This window comes from Daphnia pulicaria, chromosome 7, assembly GCF_021234035.1.
Source record: "Daphnia pulicaria isolate SC F1-1A chromosome 7, SC_F0-13Bv2, whole genome shotgun sequence".
Taxonomy (NCBI): Eukaryota; Metazoa; Arthropoda; class Branchiopoda; order Diplostraca; family Daphniidae; genus Daphnia; species Daphnia pulicaria.
In genome coordinates, this window is record NC_060919.1 from 16,426,445 (window position 1) to 16,453,179 (window position 26,735).

Below are 26,735 nucleotides of genomic sequence, written 5' to 3' on the forward strand. Positions count from 1 at the left end.
GGGCGTGTGATATGAGTATTCCGTGTGAGCAGTGGAAATCCATACTCGAGAGTAAATTGCCGTAATCCGTCAATCAGTCCGACTACATATTAATCCATTCCCAACAGCTATAATACCGTTTAAAGATGTATTAGCCCGCAGTTTACATTATGTGATCCCCCCCTTCAGTATTTGGATTCATTACAAAAGCTCCCAGGATTCTACAGTTTGTATGATTATTTATCATCAGCCTAAATTGCGATTGTGTGTAGGCCGGGTGGAATATTATTCTCTTTTCTTTTAAAACAAATCAAAAGGAAAGACAAAAGGATAGGCGGGGCAGCGATGCGTGTATCTTAGATGTATATTTATGCAAGCGGCGCCTATTATTTATTGCCTTGGCAACATCATTCCATCATTCTTCCAGTCCACTTGAAAAATCCTGGCCGTCTCTCAGTCTCTCTCTTGACTTGTCTTGTTGTTGTTTCATTTCAAAGGGGCCCGGAATCTGTTGGTGGGGTGGAAGAAAGTGCTGCCGGCGATGATGATGTTGTTCAGTAATACACACACACACACGCAGATATAATAGCGGACGTTGAGAAAGAGTCGAGATATGTACAGCAGCAAAGCCGTGAATGATGTGTTGTGCGAAAACAATAAAGAACTCACGGGCACAACAAAGAAAATGGGACTCACCAAACTTCAATTAACATCATAACTGGGATGTGTTGAGAGCTGCTGCGTGTGATCAAGTCGAGCGTAACGAGCTTCAGATTGTCTTTTGCCATTTTGGCAACTGTGTGCTGTTGGAAAAGGAGCCGAGAGAGAAATGTCACGTCATATTTCTCTCTCAGCTTCTTTTTTCCCCATTCTTTTCCTCTTGACTGATGCCGTGTTTCCGAATCGGGATTCCTCGGTTGCCTCGGCAGCTCCAGCTATCCATCTATCTATAGTAGTAGTAGTAGTGCTGCTGCTGCTGCTGGTTCTGGCCCAGTAGTCGTATCGTTTCGCTATTACACATGACGAAAGATGGATGACGACCTCCACCACCACTCGATCCTTACGGGGAACAAAAAAGAAGCTCTCGACTATAAATATCTAATTGAAAGTAGCCTTGGATCCCATTCGCTTTTACGTCAGAACAGTAGGGCCCGAAAAAATGCGCTCATCAATGCATCGCGGAATCACGTCGCCCAATCATTCCGACCGTGAAACATCGCAACCGCTATTTAACTCGAATGTTCATTAGTTAGTTACACAGTTGTGTTGCGGCCGCTAATGGTAATGGCGATTGCCATTCGTTGTGTATTTGGAGACATTCCAGCCGCGCGGGTTGAAATTGTCCTCCGCGTGTGACCGCAGCCGTTGAATCATTTTTGAATGAACCGCGCCCCCCCTCGCCTTTAGCTGTGGCGTGGCGTTTAGAATTACAGTTATGTGCGTCTCGCTCGGTTATGATTACAGGAAGGAAGGCCAAACTTTGCTGGGTTGACGGTTGAGGAAATGATACGAGTTGCGGTTCGAGTCTCGAGCATCAGCTTATATTATAGGCCAGCAGCCAGCAGTCTGCTGGGCGTCTGTTGATTTATTGACCGTTGCCCAGTCAACTGCACTTGCCGACTTGCCTTATGTGCTGCTGCTGCTTTGTGTCATAGACGAATGAATTCCCCACTGGCGGACGGGTCAAGTTCAAGGTTGGAAATTTCGGTCCCAAAAAACGAATGGACGTCGGCGAAATCTGCTGGCCATCGTCGTCCTGCTGGACACAATTCAGCAGCAGCAGCAGCAGCAATAAAGATAACGTTTGGCGCAGCAGCGCGATGGGTTTTATTTGCACAAAAGCTCTTTTCGAATCCAGCTAGTGACTCCGGCGGAAGAGATATTCAGGATCGAAAAAGAAGTGCTCACTGTTCAGCGCCGCTCGCTTCAATTGTCTATACACACGACGGGTGATAAATCCGTTTAACTTGACGTTTCTACAATTGGGGGAACAACAAGCAGACGGGAATCGCCCCTGTTGTCGTTGTCGTCGTTTGTTTAAACTCCAACCCCCCCATTGTTTCAGACTCTTAAACATCCAGCCGGAGCAGCAGCTGGATTCAATTCAGTTGATGGCACAACATGTCAATGCTTTCGCCACTCTGCGACGCCCTCTCGTCTTCCGATGGACTGCGCCCCCCGTGTACACGCCAACGGTCCCGCACGATTTTTTTTATTTTGAAGAGTTGCCCGTCGTCCGTCTGAGCTTCTTTTGTGATCCAGCAGCAGCACTTGACGGCGTATAAATCCATTCTTGCTTGGCTAAACAGTCGAGAGATGGATCTAGAATATACATCCAAGGCCTTCTTGGCTTCTTCTTCTTCTTCTTCTTCTGTCCGGATGCACGGGGATCTCAGTGCAAACTGCACAAACCAATCAAATACTTGCTCCTTCCCATCCACTCCACGGACGGGGGATCTGTTTATATAGCCTGGGGGGAAGGGGGGGGGGGACTATATAGGTCTAGTATAGACGTGCTCTTTCCCCAACAACGGCACGTCAGCCCATGTGTACACACATACATTCAGAGAGCTCATATTAGATATACATGTCTACAGCCCGCACATGCCCTAAAGATATTATTATTATCTGGAAACAATGGATCGAATCAGATCGAAATCAATGAAAATGTCTCTTATTGCTCCAGCCACAAAGAAAATCTGCGGCGGCCTCGGTGGATTGGATGGGTGGTATATATCAGTCGAGGCTGTTGGAACAAGTCCCGCCGGAGTCGTTATCTCTCTGGTGGATTCTCTTTCTCTTTCTCTCGATCCTGTTTTCTTTTTTATTTTATTTTTCTACGCAATAGCAGCAGCCCTTCTCTTTTGTGCGATCTGCATAGTAATGTGTTAACACACACATAGGCCATTACCATAATCATGCCGATTGTGTGTGTGTGTGCATTGTGGGACTTGTTCTTATTATCCTCCTCCACTCTGCGAAAAAGATTGTGTGGTTTTCCCAACATGAAAAGGGAATCTGCTGTTGCTGTGCGGGAATCCGCCGGAATCTTCCATCCGGAATTCTTTCCCGCAACAATTTAAAAGGTTTTGATCTTCATCGTCGTTGTACATTTTTGGGTGGGGTGGGTGGGCGACGACGTCTTTAGCGCGTACTTTTTTTTTTTTACACGGGTATAGTCGTTGTATTTCTATTTCCCGGCTGCAGCACTGCAGCAGCAGTAGCAGCACGCTGGTGGCGGTGGTGTTCTATTCTTAAAACGGGCGCTCTCTCCACTCTACGGCGTTTTCTTCTTCTTTTTGTCGTGAGCAACTTGGGCCCCACCGAACAAGGGCCCCGAACCCCACGCGCTTATACAGTACACACACTGTGGCGTGGGTATTCTCAGAGAAAAGCCCACGGCCAGCCAGCCAGCTAGATAGATGGAAAACACAACCGGTCGGAGAGAGAGAGAGAAGCTCGAACGTAACAAACTTTTACAAACAAATAACAATGGTTCAAAATTCTCAGCGTTACAGCAGCAGCAGCAGCAGCAGCTCGCCCGTTTTCAGGGTGAAACTATTGACAACGCAGCAACTAGAAGGAGGGAGAAAGGTGAGCTGGATGAGTGGGTGGGGGGAAAGAGAAAACCAGCCGCTATAACATCCGAGTCAACAACAAATTGAGGCAGCCGTGCAGACAGTGAAACAGCCGGACGCGGGAGGTCTGCTGCTGGTATGTGTGGCCGTGTGTGTTGAGGGGGGGGGGAGGGAAGCGGGACATTCAAAAAATTCCTTTTTCCTTATAAATTCTCTCGTCGTTTGAACTTTTTTTCAAAAGGAAACAAAACTCTTCTTCTTCTTCCTCCTATGGATCTCCGCTTCTTCCTGGGGGAAATGGGAGGAGGATCCCATTTGATGCCCAAATTGAAGTTGAAATGTTGACAGGAAATCGATAAGTTTCGCGGACGGCCGGACGGCCGGCACACACCCACACGAATGCTGTGTCTACATAATCTGCAACTTTTCTATTTTGTTATTCAAAGGGCCGCGGTCCTCCATTTAAATCGATTTGGCCCGTTTGTTTGTCTTCCATTATTCGATTGAAATAGCCGAGCTGCAATACATTATACGGCCGTGCCGCAATGAAGTCGACGCCATATAATAATCGTGGCTCTTATATAATAATCAGCCTGCTGGCGGAAGAATGCAAAGTTTTTTTGCGCGCCCATCACTAAATATAAAAATAGGAGAAAAACAGCAAAAGGGACGATGGAGAGAAATAGAGGCCCTGGGAGAGCTAGGAGAGTCGGTGGGGTGTGGAGCGGAACGACGGGAAGATGCGCAGCCGAGACACATAAAACCCAATAAAAACTCACAACGTATGCGTATAAGAATAAAAAAGAGAGAAATAGAAAAAAGAAAGATTCGGTTGCTGGAAGAGAGAATATATATACGGCCGCCCGCTATTTCCCAGTCAAAATGGCAAAAGGTTTTTTTTTTATTTTATTTTTCTGCGGGAAGAGGTGCGCGGTGGGAGTCAAGTCAGACAGTGTAGGGACGGGGGGCGTCAGTGCCGTCGTCGACGTCGAGCCAACCGGTCGCTTTTCTTTCTCTCTCTCTTAACCTCACGTCTCTTTGAAATTGTTTCCAAGTTGCTTTTTTTGCGCCAAACATTTTTTAAAAACAAAGTTGCCCAGTTTGGTTGATCTGCTTTTGATCGTTTTTTTAGACATTTCCGTCTGTTGGTTATCGAGTGGACAAAACAGGATCCCGCCAATTGTTTGATTTGAACGGGACTTTTGCTACAGTCTCGAGTGCGTGACGGATCATCATGTGAAAGGACTTTTGGTGGCCTCCCATCGATTGACAACAGGTCAGATCTTGTTATTATGATAATTTGCTGGTGTAGTAGTAGTTGTCGAGTCGATTCAATCATTTCTCGTCATCCGACTAGACACGGAGCACAGCCAATGTAATCGGCAATTACACACGCCGAGCCGTGTTTCATTTCAGCAAGAGGCCAGCAATTGGCCATTAGGTAAATGACGGCGAATTAGAATACAACTGTACAACTGCAACTCATGTCTCACTCATTAACTTGCCAGTCTCAAATGTGCATACTAGAGAGAATATAACTTTTTGGCTGGCCAAGTTTTTATTGCCACAACTTCCGAGCTGGAAGGTTTTGTATGTTTTTGACAATTTTTTTTGTCTTTTGTTCGTCGCCTTTTTTGGGTGATTCATTTTTTTGTTTCCACAAACTCTGGTCGAGGTTTTTATGGACGAAACATTTTGTATTATCGTCCTCCACACACGGACGGACGGACGGACGGACGGACGGGACGGGGGGTTCTATTTTGTTTTTGACGATAGATATCAAGTCCCTTGCAGCTCATGGGCCGGGATGTAAACGTCTATACTATATGCGGCTTCTTTTTATGATCCCGCCAAAAAATAACCGTTTTCGGCTTTTTTCATGGTTCATTCTTCGCAACACGAGTTCGCGGGTCGTTTGTTGCCGCCGGGGGTATAAACCGTTGCGGCCAAAATGATATGGCCACCTTTTTCTTCCGTCTCTCGTCCAGAACCGTGTTTGCCTTTGTTTTTTATTTATTCGCCCATTTTCTTATAGCATAGCAGCTGCGCAATTTCGCTCGTTTATTATTAGTAGAAGAAGAAGAAATTTGGTTTTTCCCCTCGAGGAAATGTGCCGTCGTCGTGAGATGAAATTGGATTTGGATTTCTCCGCTCATCATTTTTATTTCGGGTGTGGCAGCTTAGATATTGGATTGAGTATCCGTCGTGTCATATTGGCTGTCAGTTGTTGGCTGTGCTCACCGTGTCGTCGCCCTGTTGAGATTTCGCAGATTATTCCGTCCCCGGGAGATTTCAATATTTTTTTTTCCCGATTCCACCGGTCATCTACGGCTGGGAAAAGAGAAGAAAAAAAAAAAAAACCCCAGCGGTTAGTAGATGCGCATCAAACGGACGTATTCGACAGTCGACCACGACGACATTCTCGCGTGACAATTTTTCTGATATTATTAAAAGACATTTTTCACGAGAGGTGACAGGAAAAGAGTCGCCGTGATGGGAATGGATGGGCTGCAAGGAAGAAGCTGATCCTCTTGTCGACATGGCAGCACTAGACGAAAAGAAAATCACATGCGAATTTGATCGCGGCATCGCGCCTTATTGAGCGCACCGGAGCGTGTCGGATAGATTCGTGTTCTTCTTCTTCTTCTTCGGTGAAATGATGTGACTCTCCACAAGGTGTGGGATGCTGCTGCGATCCCATTTCTTCTTTTCCTTCCGCCGGATCGATACGCCGGCCCAACACTCGACGAGGCCATAAATAATATCATAGGGGGGGCCAAGGCAAAAAGGGGAAAACGCACAGCCTTCGATAGAGACACCACAGCCGGACACAAAATGGCGCGCGCGAAATCTAAAGGAATGTTGATTTGCCCGTCTGCTGATTGAGTGGCTTCATCGTCGTCGTGTGCGCATCAAATACCCGCCTGTCGCAATATCTAAGGCGACACACACATCAACTTTGTGTGTACCGTCGTCCAGCACAAGACGCCACATTTGAAAATGGGGCACGGCAATACCAGAGCACTGCTCCTGGAAATTCCTTTGGCTTTCGCCTGGAATGTCAACATTGCTGGGAATTTCTTCTCTACTTGATATTGGATTTTTTTTTTCTTAAGGGTGGGGAGGGTGGTATGCTCGTTGAATGTATTCCGGAAGAAGAAATGTTGCCACTTTGAAGTGAGTCGCCCAGCAAGAGATGATGGCGCACACACACACACAGTGTGGACCGTTCAAATCGTGAAAAGGGGGGTCGGGAGTGAATATGTTTGCACGTCTTGTTGGGGTTGGTAGGAGGATGGAATCGGAGCAGAAAGAATGAGAAATCTATGAGACGGATATCTATCTCTATTCCAGCTGTGCCGCACAGTCTAGTAAAAGCAGCCGAGTATAGGGTGGGGTGTTCATCGTGCCGGATGGGCGACGGATCATGTCTTTCAGTTGTCTAGAGAATAGCTCGGCCATCCGTCATTGTTTTTCCTCTTTTTTCTTTTTTTTTTATACCCCCACTGGATGCGGTCCCTTCTGTTCTTCCGGATGCTTCATCTTTTTTCCCTTTATTCTCCTATATTCCGGGGCAGCTTGGCGTGCCCCGCTGTCATGGCAATTCCTTTCGGACATTTGTTTGATCTCCTCTTTTCTCTCTTCATCCGTCTGCCCGTCTCTCTCATAATCTCATATTCTTCTGATGCTCACCTACTGCTGCTGGACTGTAATGGACGGACGTCTCTCGATTCTATATAAATCGCCGACGATTGCAGTTATGCTCGGGATTTTTTTGCCTCCTGATTATTCCGGCGGACGGGATGTGATGGATTTCTTGTTTTCTTCTTTCCTGTCATCATTGCCAGCGCCAATGGGGAAAAAAGAAAGAAAAAGTTGGGCCAACAGTAGTTTAGTTGATCCTGTCTATATCATCATCAACATATCCGGCAAAAGCCTCGCTTCCCCTAGCCCTCAGGAGCTGGGTCTATTGTCTCGGTTCTCCCGTCTGATGCTGGGTGGAAGATTCTATTTGTATTGCATTTCCCCGACTGGATCCCGATATCATTAGCGAGATTTCTTTTTCCTTTCTTTTTCTTTGGAATCTAAAACAATAAGGGGCAACGGCACTTGTTGCCAACGGGGGGGATCGGCACACACAATTTTCCACGAGTCTCTCCAATCACGACGACTTTCACATGTCTCCACTTAATTGTCTTCATTTTCTTTCCGTTTTGTCTATCCGATATCAAAAACGGAGGGAAAAAGAACAAGTTTCTCTCGGTTGCCTAGTCGACGTCGCTGGCGTCGCTGGCGTTTGCCTGATGAAGTTAATCAACGGCCCGCCAGCAGCACTTCCATCCTCCTACCTCCCTCCCCGTGTGTCTCTGTAGAGAGGACAGGGAAGCCATTTTCTGATCAGAGCATCTTAGGGGCGATGCTTTAGATAAATCCTTCATCTTGTGCGAGCAGTAGAGAGTCGACGGCCGGCTTCACACAGCGGAATGTTTGCTGGCCAGCAGCAGCAGCAGCAGCTGCGGTAGATTTCACTTTGAACCTCGGATTTCGCCTCGTTGATTTCACGTTGCCATGGCAAAAGAAAAACAAAACAAAAAAGTACCCGGTCACTCTCTCTCTCCCGGCTCCTAAAGCTCCTAGGAGAGATTGACGGAGCGTATCCATTTCGTCTGCCCAACCGAAAAGGATGTGTCGATATAGAATAGCGTGCGCGTCCAGCACAGCACAACCGGACTCCTTGCACAATGTAATCCACGGTAGTGGGTGGGTGGATCAAGGAGAAGAATATCAGGATCTCTTGTTGGTTACCCAGTATTTTTCTCTTCTCGTTCCTGCTCAATATAGACATTTCCACCCCCTGCCTACCAATCTCTCTCTCTTTCAGCTTGGTCCGTCCGTCTGTCTGCTTTTCTTTGAGCTGGATATGAATGTCGTATGATATCCCAGTCAATATTTAGCTCGGCTTTTCCACGGACCCTTTGATCCTTCCACCGAGTCTCGGGCCACACACAATTTCCAGGGGCGGTGGCGGGTTTCTTGTCCGGCAGGATCGGCCACGGTGCAATAAGAGATGGGAGCAATTGAATTGCTCTGATATAGAAGGAGCAGCAGCAGCCAGAGATATTGATACACAGCCACCGCCGCCGTGTTTTGACATTCATCGAGTCCAGTTTGAGATGATTGCCAAGTCCTGGCCAAATCCCGCCCACTCACCTTTCTTGCGTAACGACTGCCCCTGATTATCTGCCGCTCACGTCCATCCCTCGACCAGCCCACGGCCAGTTCATCACCTCATTCGTCGCTTTGCCTTCAATCGCCGTGATGAACCCCCCAAAAGATGATGAAGTCGTCGTCGAACCATTTCACGGAGGAAAATTCAAACAGGAGGGACGCAATCATCTCGCGTGTGGCTCTCCGCACGACCGCCAAGCTAATTACACGCTAGATCCCTCGCCCGCCCATTTCTACATTCCTATTCCCCTTTATACTGGATTGTGTCTGTCCCGCAGGCGTCCAGTCGTCTGTGTTTGGGCTGCTGCTGCTGCGGGAACGCCGATAGGTGTGTCCTGGCCGTAATATAGGCCGTCATCTCAATTTTTGATTCTAATTCCGTCGTCGACTCTATAGACAGGGCCGTCAAATATTGACACAATAGAAAATCCTGGATGGAGGTGCTAGTGGTGGTGGTGGGAGGGGCTCATTATCGGGACTGCCGAGCGCCAGCAGACACAATTTGTTTTTCCATGAGGAAACACACGGGTGGAAGAGGGTTCTCTTTTTTTGTGTGTTGAGATGGATGGCCGGGAGGCGATCGCTGAATGCAAATTCAATTAGCTGTTGTGCAAAGATAGCGGGCGCCCGCTTTCTTCTTTTCATCTCTAAGCGACTTTGTCTCGACTCCTTTTCACTTTGTGGAGAGTAAAAGGGGGGGGGGCGACTCTTCTTCTCTCAACTCTGAAAAAGAAGAAGAAGAAGAAGACGAACTTTGGTTGAATTGATAACCGAGAGAGCTAACAGGTTCAACTTGCGGCCCCCACGAGGGATCTAGAGAGAGTAGTAGTAGTAGTATTAAGACTGCCATAAGTCCGAGATGTACTATCTCGACTCTCTCTCTCTCTACATCACAAGTCGCTTTTGCATCCGCCGGGGGAGCATTACAACTGTCAGTCATTCTCTACTTTATTATTATTATTATTCTGATGATTATTTTTAATAAATCCTCTTGGCATATTAGACGGCAACAGCTGCGCTACACCAGACCCGGAGGCAGGCCCCCCGGCAGACTTTTCTAATCAATTTGGGTGGGGTTGGGAGGTCGATGATTCCAATCAGCCGTGAAACAAAAGTCTGGCGGGCCGGAAGAGAATAATGAGCGACGATCGATGTTGCACACAAGTTTGTGTGTGCATTTGATTATCGATTTAAGCCATGAAGAGTTGTAGTGTGTAATATTTCTCCTCTCTCGGTGGGAAATAATGCGAGGCGCGCCGTCATTCGATTACACTTCAGATTTGTTATTCCACCCCCACCACAGCGTCACAACGCGACGTCGTGTTCAATAACGTCGCCAGATCCGTCACATCCCCACCCACTCCCGAATATTTATGTGTTTGAGGTTTCGGTTGGCAAACGACCAGGATGTCGTCCTCGTCTTGTTGTTGTTGTTGTTTCCTTTATCTTTCGCCAATCGATCCTTAATTTCGCTCCTTTTGACTTTTCTTGATTCTTTGACTCGTCGTGTCTTGTTGTGTCGCCGTCGTGATTGTTGTGCTCCTTTGTCATCTTTTTGGGGCTTGGGGCAAGAACAAAGAGAGTGGCGTGAATCACTTTGTTGTCGTCGTGATCCTGTCGTGAGGCGTCGCTGACAATGAGTTGGCCGCGGCTGATGACGAGATGAAAGCCGACCGACACTGGACACATGCCGACGCGCGCACACAAACACACACGAGAAGAAAAATACTTGTTGTTGTTGTTGTTCTTTTTGCCAATTTGTTTTGGTTGGGTGTCGCTCAGTTTTTGACGAGTTGTGACAGCCGATTGGCGTCTGCCAACAGGAGCGTCGAGTTTCTTTTTTTTTCTTTTCAACGCGCCCACAGTTGCAATAACAACAACAACAACAATAATAAGCGTCGAGTTGTCAGTTCTGGTTAAGGTAACAACACACAAGTTGTTGTGTTTTGACAAAAGAAAATAACTCGTCGAATACCTGGAATCGGTAGACTGACGCCGTTCCAAGGCGTAGGCGTCGTTGTCGTTGTGAATGTCGTGGCTGCGTGTAACAAGTGAACGGCGGGGATTTTCCCTAGTCCCGCCGTTTTGGACGTGCGTGTTGCAACCGACACACACGACGGGGCCTGACGTGGGTGGGTGTTGCCTCCTCAATCGATCGAGTCTCCGTTTCTCTTTTTTGTCACGAATGAATAATGATAATAAGCGGCGGCGGCGTCGTTGGCTCTGTGCGGTGCTCCTGTCGACTGGAACAAACCGAAAAAAGTTGGGCCACCTCGTCACTCACTCACGGCATTTTTCTCTTTCTCTTTCTGAGCTGTTCCGTTGTCTATTTCAGACTGACAGACGTCGTGACTTGTGTGCGCTAGCGGAAGTAGGACAACATTGCAGGGGGAGAATCCATTTTCTCAAATCCCGTCCGACGGCATATTTCAGATCTCTAATCCTCCGGCGTGCGGCCTCTTATACAACTCCCGGTTCCATTTCCATAATACACCCCGCTAAACTGCAGTACAGTGCAGTACAGTACAGTACAGAGTAATGGCAGAAAAGAGTCTAAATAGGACCGAGCGCCTATACTATTTATCGATCTGTGTTTTGATGTCTGGTGGCATTTCACGTCATTTCACGAGAGTATCAAATCAGTTCACCGGGGCCTTTTGGGGCTGGAAAGATTGGCCCAGGATTCTCTTTCTTCTCTCTTCTCTCTGTGACACTGGGCAGAGTGAAACGCGCAATGTCGATGACACAAGGGAAAGGAGAGGGTTCTTCTCTGTCGATAGAAGAAATGTGCAAAAATGAACAAAGTGCCGTGACGCAGAAAGAAATTCGGGACTTGTGCCTGGGGGGGGGGGGGTAAAGAATGAGATTCAACTTGAACACGGGGAACACATCAACTCTGATAAGAGGATCGGATTGGCGACGCAACAGCACCAGCACCCTATTGTCCGTCCACGGGAAAATAAATCCAACACAAATAAAGTGCATGGGGATAGGAGAAAACTTTTTTCCTCGACGACATTCCACCTGACTGCTGGAAGAATTGCCCGTCCGTCGTCGGAATGGATTTCCTTTTTCTTTTTCCCCCTCGACGCCTATATCTTTTTTTAAAAAGCATCGAAAGAGAATAATAATAATAACAACAATAAGAATATACTCCACTATAGACCCAAGTTTGTTTGGGTGAGGAGGAGAGAGAGGAAAATCCTGGCCGGCTGCTGGCAAAAGTGCCGGTGATGATATAAAGCTTATTGCAGCAGCAGCTGAGATGGCACGCCCAGCAACTGTGTCGTTTCTACCATCACAAAGTGAAGAAGAAGTAGGGAGGATTATCTAATATTTTCACACACCCCCAACGACTTTGCACTCGAGTCGAGTCTGCCGGCCGATTGTCAAAATGTTTTCCCACATTTCTCGACTTTTTTTTTCTTTCTTTGGTAAAGAGCCAAATAGCTGCAGCAGGAGCAAACTGGGGAATCCTGACAATGTCAGTCGGGGGTATACAAGTCAAAACTCAAACTTTTTGGGCTCGGCCACTGCTGGGACCGCCCGCCTACCCCGGCAGGTTGGGATAAATCCAGTCGAAGTGATGGTCGTTCATCCGCCAGCCCAGGAAATGAAACGCTCCTTCCCTTTCAACTGGACTGTGTGCTGTGCTGGATCGCATTTTGGGGCTTTTGTCTTGAGCTGCACTGCGGCTGGCCCAACCCCCTGCTGCTGCTGCTGGAATTGCTTTAGCGCTATTGTCGTATCTCAGACGGGCAGGGGGGATTGCAAGTCGCGGCGGCCGTTATTATGGTGGCAGCCACTAAAATCCGCACAATAGTGTCGTCATATCATCCAAGAGTTCACGCCAACAAATCCCCCCCAAAAAAGGCCCGACGTGGCCACTTTTGGGAATATCCAGCTGCCGGCCGCGTTGCAGTGTAGCCTCTAAAAAAATAACTTGAGAAAAATGATGACTAGTGAACGAAAACTGTTGACTCCCGCCGGACCAGTAAAAAAAGATTCCCGGCGTGTTTTTCTTTTGTTTTTTCCATAATTTTTTGGGTTCCTCTCCCGGCGAACATGGAGGATATTGGGAATGGGCATGAAATGAAAGAGTTTGGTGCCTAAGTAAATCTAATACGCAAGTTGTAGTATTAGACGTCAGGCCACAAGGGCTATGGGCGACGCGTGTTGAGTTTGGCCAGGGCCAGCATCATCATATCGTCCGCTTGTTGTTTCTCCCTCTCTCTCTCGACGCCGGCAATATATAATATCGAGTTTGCTTTTGCCCTTGTACAATCAGAGAGAGAGAGTTTGCTTGCGATGGGATATATGGGTATAGAGAGGCCCTTGTGGCGCCGGGCGTTGCCGGGGGAACGTTTGTCGGCGGGACGCGAGATTGTTCAAACTGTTTGCGATGCGCTCAGCTCAGCCAGAGTGAAAAAATAAAGGAAAAAAGAGTCGACCGACGACGAGAGTTCTAATACGTTCGTGTACAGAGAGAGAGAGAGATGAAAGCCCGGGGCGGATAAATAGACGGCCAGGCTATTGTTTGCTGGGATAGGCGGAAAAAAAAACACAAAAGTTCCTCTGCTGATGCTGTAGATGATGATGATGGCATCACTCGTCTGACGGACGAAACAACAGAAAAGAGAAAAAAAAAGTTCTTTTTTCTCTTATCCCATTAAGTGGTTCCATTTCAGCCCAGTCAGCTCAGTGTGTGCACACACTTTGGCCCGTTTCTCTTCTTTTTTGATTACCATCTTCTTTTCGTAGAGAGACCAGCAGCAGAGTTTCGCCCAACTTGTTCATCTTAGTCCTGTGAGATGATTCCCACAGCCATTCTTAGGGCCGGAAATCATTTTTTTTTAAAATTGTCATTTCTAGTTAAATAATAGACGAGGGAGAGATAGGTCGATTATTGATGAAAAATCAAAAAATTTCTGGCTGGCCAAGACAAGGAAAAGAAAGAAGAAAACGAGTCGAGTGATGCTCTTGAATGATCGTCACGGTCCAGCAATTCTCCTCTTCTCTTTTCCTTTCCTTTTTTGGGTTTCGTACGGATCGAGTAGAAGGTACTTGACCCGAACAGCACAAGCAATAAGATTTTGAGTTGTCTATATAGAGCCGGCCGAGGAGTCGATGGGGGGCCAGCAACTATAACAACGACGAATAAACAGAGGCATCAAATAAATACAATATAAGCCAAAGATTTCGCCCTTTTCTCTTTCATCTGTGCCACCGTCTGCGCAAATGTCCGTCGTATAAACTGATAAGAGAGAGAGAGAAAGTCAACCTTATCTATAATAATAAAAATGCTGGGCATAAAATAGAACAAAGGGCAAACGAATCGACGGGGCTGCCTGTATATTATATTGAGCTCCTGCTTTATTTATTTCCAGGGTGGGAGGACGAGGAAAACAAGAAAGTGCCAAAGTACTTTTTTTCCCCTGGAATTCTAGCTGCTTTTATTCTTCTTTCACCGTTGCCATTTTTAAAATGATTCCCGCCAAGTCTTTTGACTTTTTTGAAAAAAAAAGTAATCCAAGCGCTTGGCATTGGAGAAAGAGAAATGTCGTGGCGTGTCGTGATGGTGCGTTTGAGATTATTGCGGGACATTTGAAACCGACAAATCGAATCCGGTCGACGGCGGTGGTGGCCAGTCTCTTCTTTTTCTTTTTCTCTCTATCAAAGAATCGACACAAATGGACGGAATGGCTTCGAAAATAAAACCGGCCAGCATTTGATATTTATTTAAGGAGATATAAGAGAGAGAGAGAGAAAAGGGCCAGGCTGCCACTGTACTGTTACATCGATAGATATAAAAGAGAAAGTGGCTTTTATTTTATTTCTTTGCGTTCGTCGTTGCCTTTTGTGCCTTTGTCACCGTGCCAAAACATCAACTTTGTTGGGATTTTTCTCAAAAGGCTGGAGAGGAGCCCAGCAGAGCCGAGTCTATAGCCGAGTACAGACTACGTGTGTCGAGTACTTTATATATGTTACTATCTAGACTTTCGTCTTTTTCCTTCTTCTTCTTGTGTCTTTTTTTGTTGGTTATTGCGTGTGCTGTCGCGGTCATGCCCGCCTTTCTTCCTTGTTTCTAATTCGACCGTCATCGGCCATTGCCCAGGGTGTGCTGCAGTATTACTGCAACTGCCTAAAACGAGGCATCGGCACGAATGAATAATCAGACTCACCCGATCCTCCCTAACTCTAACGGCAGAAGAACAGAACCCCCCAAAAATGCGGGTCCTCCAGCCAGAATCAAAAGAAGAAAAGAAGAAGATGTGCATCAAACTGGAAACGGGCGGATCCGCGTGATCGTGACGAGTTTAAAAAGAAAAAAAAAAAGTTTGGCCAGGATCGAAAAGAAAAAAGACAAGATCCCCCGCACGCGATCCTGAAAATTCAACTGGAGATAGAGCCAAGTTGCTTTTTCAAATGGGACCCGATGGCTTATTTTCTGCCGGTAGGTTCATTTCGTACGAGGGCGTTAATTACCGTAATGGAAGACAAAAAGGAAAAGGACCCCCGGTCCCGAACGACCGAGAAAAGATGTTGCCACTGACTCGGAGAGACGAACGTTAGAGCCTCTTTTTCTTTCCTATTTTTGGCTCCAGTTGTTGTTGTTGTTGTTGTTTCTTGTAGTTGAACGCTACACCAGTTCAGCGGTTCTAATAATATGAACAAACCCGCAGAAAGAGGAAGATTTTTTGACGTCACTGCGTGTCGTCCCCTCGCACAGGGACAAACGACACGCATCCACCCAAGAGTTGGAAATAGCTGCTGGCCCACCACCCCCCAGCTGCTCCGTTTTTCTTCTTCCCAATGAGTTATTGTGTCTATAGTTGATGTCCAACTGTGTGTGTGCTCTTTCTCTTCTCTATTATTATTATTATTCCGGCCCAGCAGAGTTGTGCTGTTATGTTTAGCCCCGGACACATAACTCGTTTAAAAAATATAAAAGGAGAGATAATATATGTGTATATGCCCGGCCCGTCGCTTATCATATGGCTCCTGGGCGCTCTCGATCCTTCGAGTTCTGAACGGGTGATTAAAAAAGTGAATCATGTCGGCGATTGTTGGATCATTACAGGCTTCGTTTCCTCTCGCCCAGTCGCCGTATTTTATTTCATTTTTTAAAACCAATTATTTATTTGCATTTCCCCCCTTCTCCGTTATGATGACGACGACGCTTAAAACAATTGGAAAAAATATTTCAAAAACAATAAAAACGTGCGTGTTGTTGCTACTGTTGTCTCTATAATAAATCTTGTCGTGTCGTTTTGTTGTTTGTCTATTTGCAGATTGCGGGACGGTATAATCTCGAACGGAAAAGTCGTCCCGACGGTGTGGTGGAGAAAAGTTGCTCATTTGCTTTGAATCTTTGCCTAAAAGAGTTCCCGTTGGCTCCCGCTCCTGGGGGATCATCAAAGCGAAAATGAAGAAAATGAGGGAAGCGACAACAACGACAGCGACTAGAATAGCGCCGCTCTGCGTTTATTATTTCCTCATTTTCCAGACGAGTCTCCTCTTCCTCCTCTCAGGTACGCCAGAATTTTCGAGACTTTTATTTTGGTTTTTTGGGGGGGTCTGGAATTCTATTCACGCGGCAACATTTTGCGTGAATCGACTGCCGTGCTGCACAAACTTATCGATCGCTCCGGCTGCAAACTTTTAGCCTCCCCATTGCACATCAAAGTCGAACTCCTGCATGGGTATAAATTGTCCGTTTCCCTGTCTTGATTTCGGTCGGGGACAAACTTTTGTGTTTGTTTCTCTTTTGATTTTTCTATTTGAGGCCTCGTCGTCGTGTAAGATGGCGGGCGGTTGGAATGATGATGGCAACGGCACTCGAATTGGAATGGCGCCATTCTTCTTGTACTACTACGACCCAGATCGATGGCCATCGATTTCCTTTCGGTCGACTGGCGGCTTTGATGTTTATTCAACGCGTTGCACGGGGCTTGTTTTTTTGTTTCTTATTTTTTTTTGTTTTATGTTTTTTTTATTATTATTGTGCAATGGCACTGGTGGTGGTGGTAAGGGGTAAGGAGAAGGCGAAGAAGAATTGCTGGGCGGAAGGGAAAGGCGTCGGCCGGTGAAAATGAACCACGTCCAGCAGAGAAAGAATAAGAGTCGCGTCGGCGGTGGCTGCGTGCTGCGGCTCATTGGATTCATACGATTGATTGACTATTGTCCTCTGATGCGCAAAACTTTGGCCCGGAGGTGGGAGGCCAAATCAGGAGCACCGCCACCACCGCACTGCCAGGATGTGATGTGTGATGATGTGCCGGGTGGATGCAACTTTTGGCATTTTAGAGCTGGCCAGAAAGAGATAGCGAAATATAGACTTTAGCCTCAAGTTGTCGGTGGAGGGGTTGATCCCGAAATGAAATGGTCACATGCACAATTATTTCCCTAATCAAGTCCCAAACTCCCGAACCCAGCCCAGCAGGGCTTGCTTGATTATGTTGCCAGCAGCAGCAGCTCGACATGATGAAAATGTCGATTCACGTCGTCACGTGCTGAGCAGCACCAGTCCAGCCCGAACTATTAGATGATGACCTTTCTATAATATCTACAGTACGTAGTCTCGACTCTAAAGTTTCAAGCTTTTGTTGCCTTAGATTCACCCTGTTCCTCCGGCTCGTATTCCTTTGATGAGAGACTCAACTTGGCCAGCAGCAGCAGCAGCCGGATGCCCAGTTTCTAATTCTCTTGTAGGCAATATGTAGTTCATGTGTCTCTCTGTTTGTGTGTTTCGTGTATGTATAAGTCGCAAGCGGATGGAGAGATGGGGCGCCCAACTGTCATTTCAAACTCTGAGTCACACACAACAACGTCAGATTGTTCTTCTTGTTCTGGCTGCTGCTCGTGATGACGTACAACGACGACGGCGGGAGATGAGCTGCTGTCCGTCGTCCATTAGGATGAAACGAGAGATGAGATACAATTTCAATGGATTCACCATGGAAGCGACGAGAGTTACGACCAGAGACAATGTCAACTTGCCCGTCGGTTGCAACTCGCTGCTCCTACTCCTCCTGCTGAATTCAAAAGTTGCTTAACATTTCCACCCCACATCATGTCCAGCAGGCCATCGATTCGTGTGAAATTAACTTTTTGGCCTCTCCACCATCCGTTTGTCCGTTTCGTCGTCGCCGAGGATTGATGGGCATCAAAACAAAGAGTGCGGGGTGTTAATCGGGAGTGAGATGTGCACTCGGATGCTTCAGATGGTTGTCCACTCCCGTCGTCCAATAAGAAGAAGAAGTAGAAGATCAAAAGAAAAATTCGGGAAAATGACGACAGTGGCATCTGGTATAGGAGCCCTTTGATTCTCAATGGTGGATCGCTTTACCAATTAACCAAGTTTGTAACCCGTACAGACCTTCCATAGAATGGGACCAAAATAATGAGATGGAAAGGGGAAAAAAGAAGAAGATACACGGCCGATACTCTTGTTTGTGATACCGCGAATAAGAATATTGATTTGATCATTTTCCCCAGCAGTTCCTTTTTTTACTTTTCCCGTGAAAAAGGAAAAAACTTTTTCCCTTTTTTCTCTCCGGTCGGATTTTCTTGGGAGCGGTAGGAGATCAAATGTCTCTAGAGAGAAACTCCACTCGAAGAAAATCTTTTTGCTTCTTAGCACTTTGGGCTGGATGGGCTGGATGGGCTGGATGGATGGCATCAACTATGGATGCGATGAGAGAGGCCCAGCTCCCAGCTCAGCAGCAAGAGATGACAGCAGCCGGCCGCTTATCAAAGTGGCTGGTGGTGGTGGTCCAGCGATCAAGAAGAAACGCACGACGACGTGAATGACGGGGGGAGACGGGCCGCGCCGCGATTGAGAGATGAGGTGAACAACCCGCAGCACTTGGCAATCCGGCGACTCTCTTCTCCTATTTCTTGTGTCCCGGACCAAAGGATAAAAGAGCCTGTCACCCAGAGAGACACCAAATGAACGGGCCCAGTTCTTACGTACACTACTATATCACGGGCAGGGGGGAACAGACAAAAAAAGTCCAGTCATGTTCTTCCGGTACGTGATGAAATCAAGTTGGGTTACTCAAAGGAGTAGAAGAAGAGATAAACATTATAAGGCGACGGCACGAAATGAGAGATGGCACGGCCTTTCTTTAGATATTCGCCGGCCCGAGTAGTTTCCAGAAAATAAGGGCCGGTAACTAATTGAATAGGAATCACATCTGATAGGCCCACTCTACTTCTCGTCTAATGCGCCCACGTGAAATCATTCAAAAGAAGCTTTTAGAGACTGTCTACATTTTCCGAGTTAGCGTCAATCAGCCGGCAGTGATGACGAAACTGGGCCTTTTGATTCATTGGCCCCCAAAAGGCCAGTGCTTGGCCGCCGCCTGTCTGTGTGATCACGTCACCCGACGACGGCCATAAAAAAAAGGTGAAAGTGAGGAGGAGGAATCGAATCAACTCGTGTGTCGCCGTGTCAAACGCGCGACGTGCATAAATATCAAAAGTCAATGCGCTTACCACCCCAAACGTCGTCTGCTAGAGAGAAAAAAGTGTTGGGCCAGACATACACATTGCATGCACCACCACCTCCCCAAAAAAAGTCACACAAATTCAATTGACGTTTTCTTTCTTCCCCCCTTGATGTTTTTCCTGGGCGTCAAGGTCTTCTTTTCTTCTTCTTCTTCTTGTCCAGGGGGAGTCCAGTGTCAAAGGGGTCAGACTTTTATCGGGTCTCTCGGCTGGCGCACGCACCGCCGTTAAATTTAAGCCTTTCACGGCGGGTCGGGCGCTGGATGGCTGCTCGGTTCACTTGTCGGGATTCCCGACAACGCGACGATCCTACTGTTTATACATGTGTGTGTATATTCGGATTATTTATTATGAGAATTGAAGCCTGGGCTAAACACACAGACACACACAGGCCTCTCTTTTTCTCGTATTATTTTTCCACTTCCGCCTCGATATTATTCGGATCGAGTTATTGGCACAAGGGAAAATCGGTGACTGTTTGTGTGCACATTTGTGTTGTTGTTATTATTATGGCGTCGGCGGGAGAAGTAATGCTTTCGATATTGGATCACGCCCGCTTGATGGATTGGGGCGTGTGTTTGCAGTGCACATTATATTATTATTATCTTTTGATTGATTCGTCTGAACTCCCCAAAACAAATAGGAACAGTTGCAGCATCTGCGGCGGAGGCCACCGGAGCTATCGAGAAAATGGAATCCGGCGAATCCTCTTCTTTTCCGTCTCATCCACTGCTGGACCCGGACGTCCAGGCCGACGAGCCCTGGAGCAACAACAACAACCCGAACCAACAACAGCCCGTCGTCAACGGAGACGGGGTGGCCACTCCGTCACTGATGGACCTGTCGACCGGATTGATGGGACTCGACTCGACGGGACTACTGGCCGGCAACGGCGACGAGCAGCAGCCGGGCGGCAGCAGTTCGGGCGGTGGCAGCGAATCCGGTCCGCTTTTCGACCCGACCACCGAGCGAAATGTCACCGTCCTGGTCGGACGGACGGCCAATTTGCATTGCCGCGTCCGTTACCTTGGCAACCGAACGGTGAGTCTAACACACGAGTCTGTCGCTTAGCGACCGGACAAGAATTCCCTTTGTCCACTTATGATATGAGTTTCGACACTTTTGATTGGCCATTCCTCATGCCCATCAGACTGGCGTTTTGTTTCTGATATTGGCCAATTTTGATTGACGTCGTCGCCCATCTGGTTATTTAAAAGAGTTGCCCGGCTGTAGTAGTAGTAGTAGTGGCTGCAGTGGAGCGTGAGAAAGAGGAGCCGAGATGCGGCAATGTACACGCCGAGATATCGACACGTTCCTTGTTTGTTTCGGAGCTCGGAGAAGCGGATCAGGTTCGATCCAATTAAGAAGACGAGACCATCACGACCAGCCCAGCAGCGCTGGAGGCCAGGCGCCTCTGAAATCTCCTCCTCGGTGGTTGTCTCGCCCAGCACAACCGCCATTCTTATTCTTCTTTTCTTTTGTTGTTATCCACCTGGCTGCGCTCAGCGCACAACTCACGCTCCAACGGATCCGCCCGTTACCCGGTGTCAACCCCTGGGACATGGATCACATCCATCCGTCCAGAGTCGAAGAGTCTAAAAGTCCAGGGTCCAGAGTTGCATGTTGCCTCGGGAGTTTGAAATGCCAACGACGAGGCGGACAACAAGGCGGACAACACAATGTGTGATGCGCGCACATTTCTCCTCCCGCTCGAGTGGGGGAACAGCCAATCCGCCACTTTAGCCGGGGCCGGCGACACACACAATGTCGTCGGACGTACGGACGGGATCCGATCGGCGTTGGTTCCAGGAAGAATGACAATTCGGGTCACTTGGAAAAAAAAGGACTGGCACTTTTTCTCTTGTCGAAAGGAGTTTGGCCATTGATCACATCCGTCGCTATAACGAGAAAACAGCAACTTGTTTAGTTTGGCCCAGTCATTCGCCCCATGTATATCCTAGCCGGAAAAAAAGCTACTCCCTATACACTTGTACAGCTGCTGGCTGCTGGATGGAGATGCCCATTTGATTCGATTTCTTTTTCGATTCATTTTCTGCATTCAAAGCGGCCATCTTTTTTGTCAGCATCAGTCAACTTGATTTGACAAACTGTTTGGCGCCCCGCTAGACTCTTTTTTTTTCTTTTTTCTTTTCTATTCCCGACACAACACACGGAGAGTCCCGCATTGATGTCAGACTAGCCAATTGAATCACGAGGAAAACAGACTTTTGCGTCTGCTGGCTCTTTCTCTCACACGCCTTACAGAGATGAGAGACGTGTGTGTGTTTGGCCTATGAATAATGAAGGGCCGGCTAGATAGATAGCTAGCTGCTAGCTACCCTGGGCGGGGCCCCATAGTCCCGAAATGATTTTTTCTCCCTTTCTTCTTTTCTTTTCTTTTCTTTTCTTTCTTGTTGGTGAAGGTGAGCTGGATCCGGCACCGTGACGTGCACATCCTGACTGTGGGTCGATACACGTACGCATCCGACCAGAGGTTCACTATCGTCAAGTCGCGACCCACCGAGGACTGGACGCTGCAGATCAAATTCACGCAGGCCAGGGACGCGGGATTGTACGAGTGCCAGGTCTCCACTCAACCCCACCGCAGCCAATTCATCCGCCTCAATGTCGTCGGTTAGTCAACCTACCCAAATAATAATATCTGAAAATCAAAACCAAGAAAAAATCAATCGTCGCTCATTCCAATCGATGGGCGCCGTCTCGTCTCAGACTCACGGCCTTGCCATTTCGACGGGGGGGAGGGGCGTGCCCGATAATGAAGTGCTCAAAGAAAAAAGAAAAGAAAAACGTCGAAACATGTGGACTCGATCGCATCCGGCGTGTCTTTTTCCCTTGTGCCTTTGTTCCGTCAATAACTAAGAAAGAGAGAGAGAGAGACAAAGAACACTCACGAAAACTGTCGCCCTCGGCTGTTGCCCATAGATCCCGGCCCGTTTCTGTGTTGGTGACGTTCAAATTTACGTCACGTCCGTCTACTACATGGCCGACGCCGTTGCTGCTGCTGGCAATCCGCACCGCCCGTTTTGCTCTGAGAGCTGCCCGGCAAAAATATCAAAGTCAAGAACAATGTTTTATTATATGGAATTTATTCCAAACAGACGGACGGCACTTGACCGTCGTATAGTGTGCGGAATTCCTCCAGCAGTGACCGCAATTTTCATACATACGGGATTCAATTTTTTCGAGAATTTTTTACTTTTGATCAACGTCCAATAGTTATTGCTGGGGAAAAAACGGGAGTGGGTGGGTTGAACTTCGGGACCGGTCGCAGGATTTTGAAGATTTTTTATGTCCATAAGTCGTGCGAAAAGTGACGGTTAGGAAACAATAAAAAGGAATGTGATTTATCCCTGGGCAAAAACAACAAAAAAAGTCGAGGCGATACAATTCGGCCGGTCCCATATAAAAAGACGAGACCCCCAAAAACAAACAAAAATCCATATCGTCACCAGCTGCTGCTGCTGCGTATGTTTATGCACTCGGAAAAAGATATAGAGGGGGTTATTATTATTATTATGATTATTTCTTTTCCCTCCGCAATATTCTCTTTTTTTGATTTATGTTTATAGCTCGTCGGTCGTTACGGCCTTGTTAATGTCGACTCTCTTTTTTGCCTCCTCTTCCAGCACGAGTGTTGTGTGCGTGAAGTTGATCTTCTTTTTATTTTCTCTTTCCGTTCGCCATAGACTTGGGTGCGCTCGTTATTTCCAATTCTTTTTTGATAAACTTGAGCGTCTTTTTTATTTATTCTTGTTTCATATTTTGCCTCTCTCTGCCGTGTGTCAACTTGTTTTCTATTTTTATTTTATTCGTTTTTTCTTTTTCGGTTATTTTTTTTCTTTTTCTGTTTTCTGGTTTTCTCCCGCGCTTCTTCTCCGTCGTGTGCAGATGACAGTCCCGTCGGTGATCAGGGTCACGCGGCCAGCACCGGATCAAAGTCATCCAAACTAGGCAAAAAGAATCTCGCCCAGTACCGTAATTTGAGTTCATTGAGTTACATTTTGTTACTACTATCGCTGCTGTTGTTTATGAATTGAAATAGTATATTTTTGACTATTATTATTTGCGCTTGGCATTACGTACTCTGTCTCTTTCTCGCCTGATATCAATTGATTGAAGTACATCATCTGACTTCTCTCATTTCAATTCTCTTAATTATTCATCAAATAATAATATTAAAAATATCCGAATTTCAAATTGACTACCAAATCTGACGCGTTTGTGTATCTCTTTTTTTTTTGGCCATTGCTTTTTCTTTCGTGTTTCTTGTCCCGTTTTTTTTTTTTATCGTGTGCCGTTGTGAAACCAAAAAAATCTTCTGAACGCTTCCAGCTCCCAAGGCGGTGATTCTGGGCGGCCCCGAGTTCCACGTCGACGTGGGCAGTCACGTCAATCTGACTTGTATCGTCCAGTTCAGTCCCGAACCTCCAGAGTACGTCTTTTGGCATCATCACGATCAAGTAAGAACAAAAAAAAAAAATGTTGTCTCCCTTCAATCATCGTCACATTTTTATTTGATTTTGAAAAATATTTTTTTGGCGGGCATTTTTCAAATGTCGAGAATTTGTGTCAAAATTCGTAATGTCGACATATTTTTGGTGGGGGGCTAATAATTCAAACACGACCAGATGCTTTGCATAGTGAAAGGTACTCGGTCATTTTCACTCGGCCGCCCGACATGCGTCCAAAAAGTCGCATCGCCAAAATTTGAAAATTTCAAAAAATCTTTTTTATTTTCCACCCAATTTTTTGGGTTTGCCACCCGAAACTTGTTTTTGCATTTCCGTGTGCTGCATGCACGTCGTTTGTAATTTAGCAAAAAAGAAATGTGAGAGATGGTATCACATGACTGGATGCTGATGTCGTGCGTATTCATTTCACACCGACCTAACGAGAGAAGTTGAGCTGAAAATATTTTTCATCTTTTTCTGGATGGGAAAAAAGGAGCTGAGACACGATTCGTCGCGTGGAGGCGTCGCCATCGTGACGGATAAGACAAATCCAGTCACTTCGACTTCCCTGCTGCTCCGCCAAGTGCGGCTCTCCGATTCCGGCAAATATTCGTGCACGCCGTCCAACGCTGACCCGGCGTCCGTTACCCTTCACGTCCTACAAGGTAATCCCCCTATTTATATAACACGTTGATTCATTCAAAAAATTGAAAACCTTCAGGTGAGAGACCAGCTGCCATGCAGAGCAACGGAGCATCACCTTGTTCAATCCACTGGATTCTCCTCCTGTTCCTTCCGCTGCTCTGCTGCCGGTTCGATCATCGTCTCGTCGCCTGGATCACGTGATCACCCAGCGCCACCCCGTGACCAGTTTCTTCAACTTTGTGCAGGATCGAAAAACAAACAAACAAACAAACAAACAAACTAAAAGTTGGGAAAGATGAGAAGAGGCTTTAATGATTTTATTATTCGTCAATGTGAATGAGCGCAGCAGAAGCACCCAATCAGTTTATTTTTCCATTTGTTAACTTATATTTCAGTTGTTTCCCTCGGTCATTTTGGTAGGAAATGTTTAGCGGAAATGTGGAGAAGAGAAAACGAGTCGAGTTCAATGGGAGCGATCCTGTTGGGGGAGGAGAAATGGTGGTGCAAACCCACCCAGAAGAAATGGAACTTTTATTTTTTTATTTTATTTTTGACCTGTACACATGGAAATGATGTCCAATTTACCAACTATTCATTCATGTCTGAACCCGTTCAAAACCCACCCAACCCAACTATATCTATATTTATATACTATTATATCCTATAGTGCACGCGCGCGTCTAGGCCGTTTTCCGTGCGTGAAACCATTGTGTACGCATCGATCCCCCCCTCCTCCTCCTCCCGATGATTATCGTGACACACATACTCATGATACAACCGCCTCGGATGTGAGACACTCTCGCATCCAGCAACAGTTGATGATTGTGCGCGTTGGTTTCAATTTTGATTCGTTTTTCTTCTTCTTTCTTCTTATGATTGTCGCCCGATAAAAACCAACAAAACCACACGCGGTCATCTTTGATTCGTTTAGAATTTTTTCCCTCCTTCATTTTGATTGTGTTATTGACAAAAGTTGTCTATATCTACGAATGGCGCCGTTTTTTTCACGTTTCTACAACAAAATTGTTCGTGACGGCGGCGGACGCCCGGCGATTGGGTTGTCAGACTAGGTGGGCGTGGTTACACGGAAGGAGGTTTCAGTGCGGGAAAGAGCGTGATCCTGTAGGACGTAGTGTTTTAGAGGCAGCGAGTATGAAAAAAACAAGATGCATCATCGTTCTTTTTGATCCAGCAAAATCAATCAACAGGCGGCCATTTTTCTTTAGGGGATATTGTAATTCCATTTGATCCACCGATGGAAAAAAAAATTTAAAATATAAAATCATTTTGCAAATATTTCTAGAAAATAATCGAAGAAAAAGAAAGAAGAAACAAAAATTTGATGACGTGTTTTTTTAATTCACTGCTTCACACCCTTTTCGATATTCAAATAAGAAATTTCAGATAATTAATATCAGAGCCCTCACCAATCATCATTTCTCGTGTAAATACGTTATTATTGTCACTCCTATAATACAGGTGTCCAACAGTTGAAAGCAGCCCACCATTTGGAAAAAAAAAAGGTTAAAAATTATATTTACCCAGTCTGATTTATGTTCGATTCCACTTATAATTATTACCGCCCTCGTGTTGATTTCTCTCTCCTCTGATCCACCCGAGTCTCAGATTTTGTCGAAAAACCTCCTCCAAAACGATGATGACATATTTATGAATGATGTTGTGTTCTTCAATACATACCATTTCGAATCGAATTTTCGTTGGGTTTTAATCAGACACCAGGTGGCACTGGAAAACGTTTGATGAAAAATGTCGTCTGCTAGACTAGACAGAGATCAATGATTCAATGCTGTCATTGACTCATTGTGAGTGACACGTTTTACACACACACGACGGAGACCCTGCAATTTAATGGAAATCCAGCAAACTTGTCACTTGAAACAGAAGAAAAGACGAAAAGAAGTTCCTTTGGAAATGGGTAAGTTTGGAAAACCTTTTCTTTTCCCCGTTTGTTTATTCCCTCGTGTCTGTCGTCTGACAAAGAAAGCTGCCGGGAGAGAACTTTTTCGTTCGTTCTTTTACTGCCCGACGTTTTATTTCATTATCGTTCTTTTTTTTTCTCCTTTTGGACTTGTTTCGATGTATTGCTGCAACCCGGTTTCGAATCACTTTAGACCATTGTCATTCTTGTTTGAAACATATTCTCTGAATGATCTTCTTTTACGTGATTCTTCTCAATGGAGCTCAATAGGAGGAATCTAATTTGATTCACAATGTCTCTGGTCCCAGAAAGTTGCCTCGTGAAACTAATTAAGTTTGAAAAAAAGTTGAAACACAATCTCTTCTCCCTCCCAGGCAAAAT

General features: G+C 46.4%; 1 protein-coding gene across 5 annotated transcripts; it reads left to right on the forward strand.

The window, feature by feature from the left end:
- Positions 1 to 4,556: 4,556 nt before the first annotated feature.
- LOC124349012 lies at positions 4,557 to 26,127 on the forward strand. 5 transcript variants are annotated; one of them, XM_046799477.1, is made up of 9 exons: positions 4,559 to 4,833; positions 4,915 to 4,998; positions 16,079 to 16,318; positions 19,942 to 20,339; positions 21,722 to 21,932; positions 23,208 to 23,294; positions 23,652 to 23,779; positions 24,264 to 24,435; positions 24,492 to 26,127. In XM_046799477.1, the coding sequence occupies exons 3-9, from the start codon at positions 16,213 to 16,215 to the stop codon at positions 24,614 to 24,616; spliced, it is 1,227 nt and encodes a 408-aa protein (XP_046655433.1). In that variant the 5' UTR covers positions 4,559 to 4,833; positions 4,915 to 4,998; positions 16,079 to 16,212; the 3' UTR covers positions 24,617 to 26,127. The 5 variants fall into 5 exon arrangements, with proteins under 5 accessions (XP_046655434.1, XP_046655433.1, XP_046655432.1 ...); XM_046799478.1 differs by lacking the exon at positions 4,915 to 4,998 and having other exon boundaries at positions 4,557 to 4,833; positions 19,948 to 20,339; XM_046799476.1 differs by lacking the exon at positions 4,915 to 4,998.
- Positions 26,128 to 26,735: the final 608 nt, after the last annotated feature.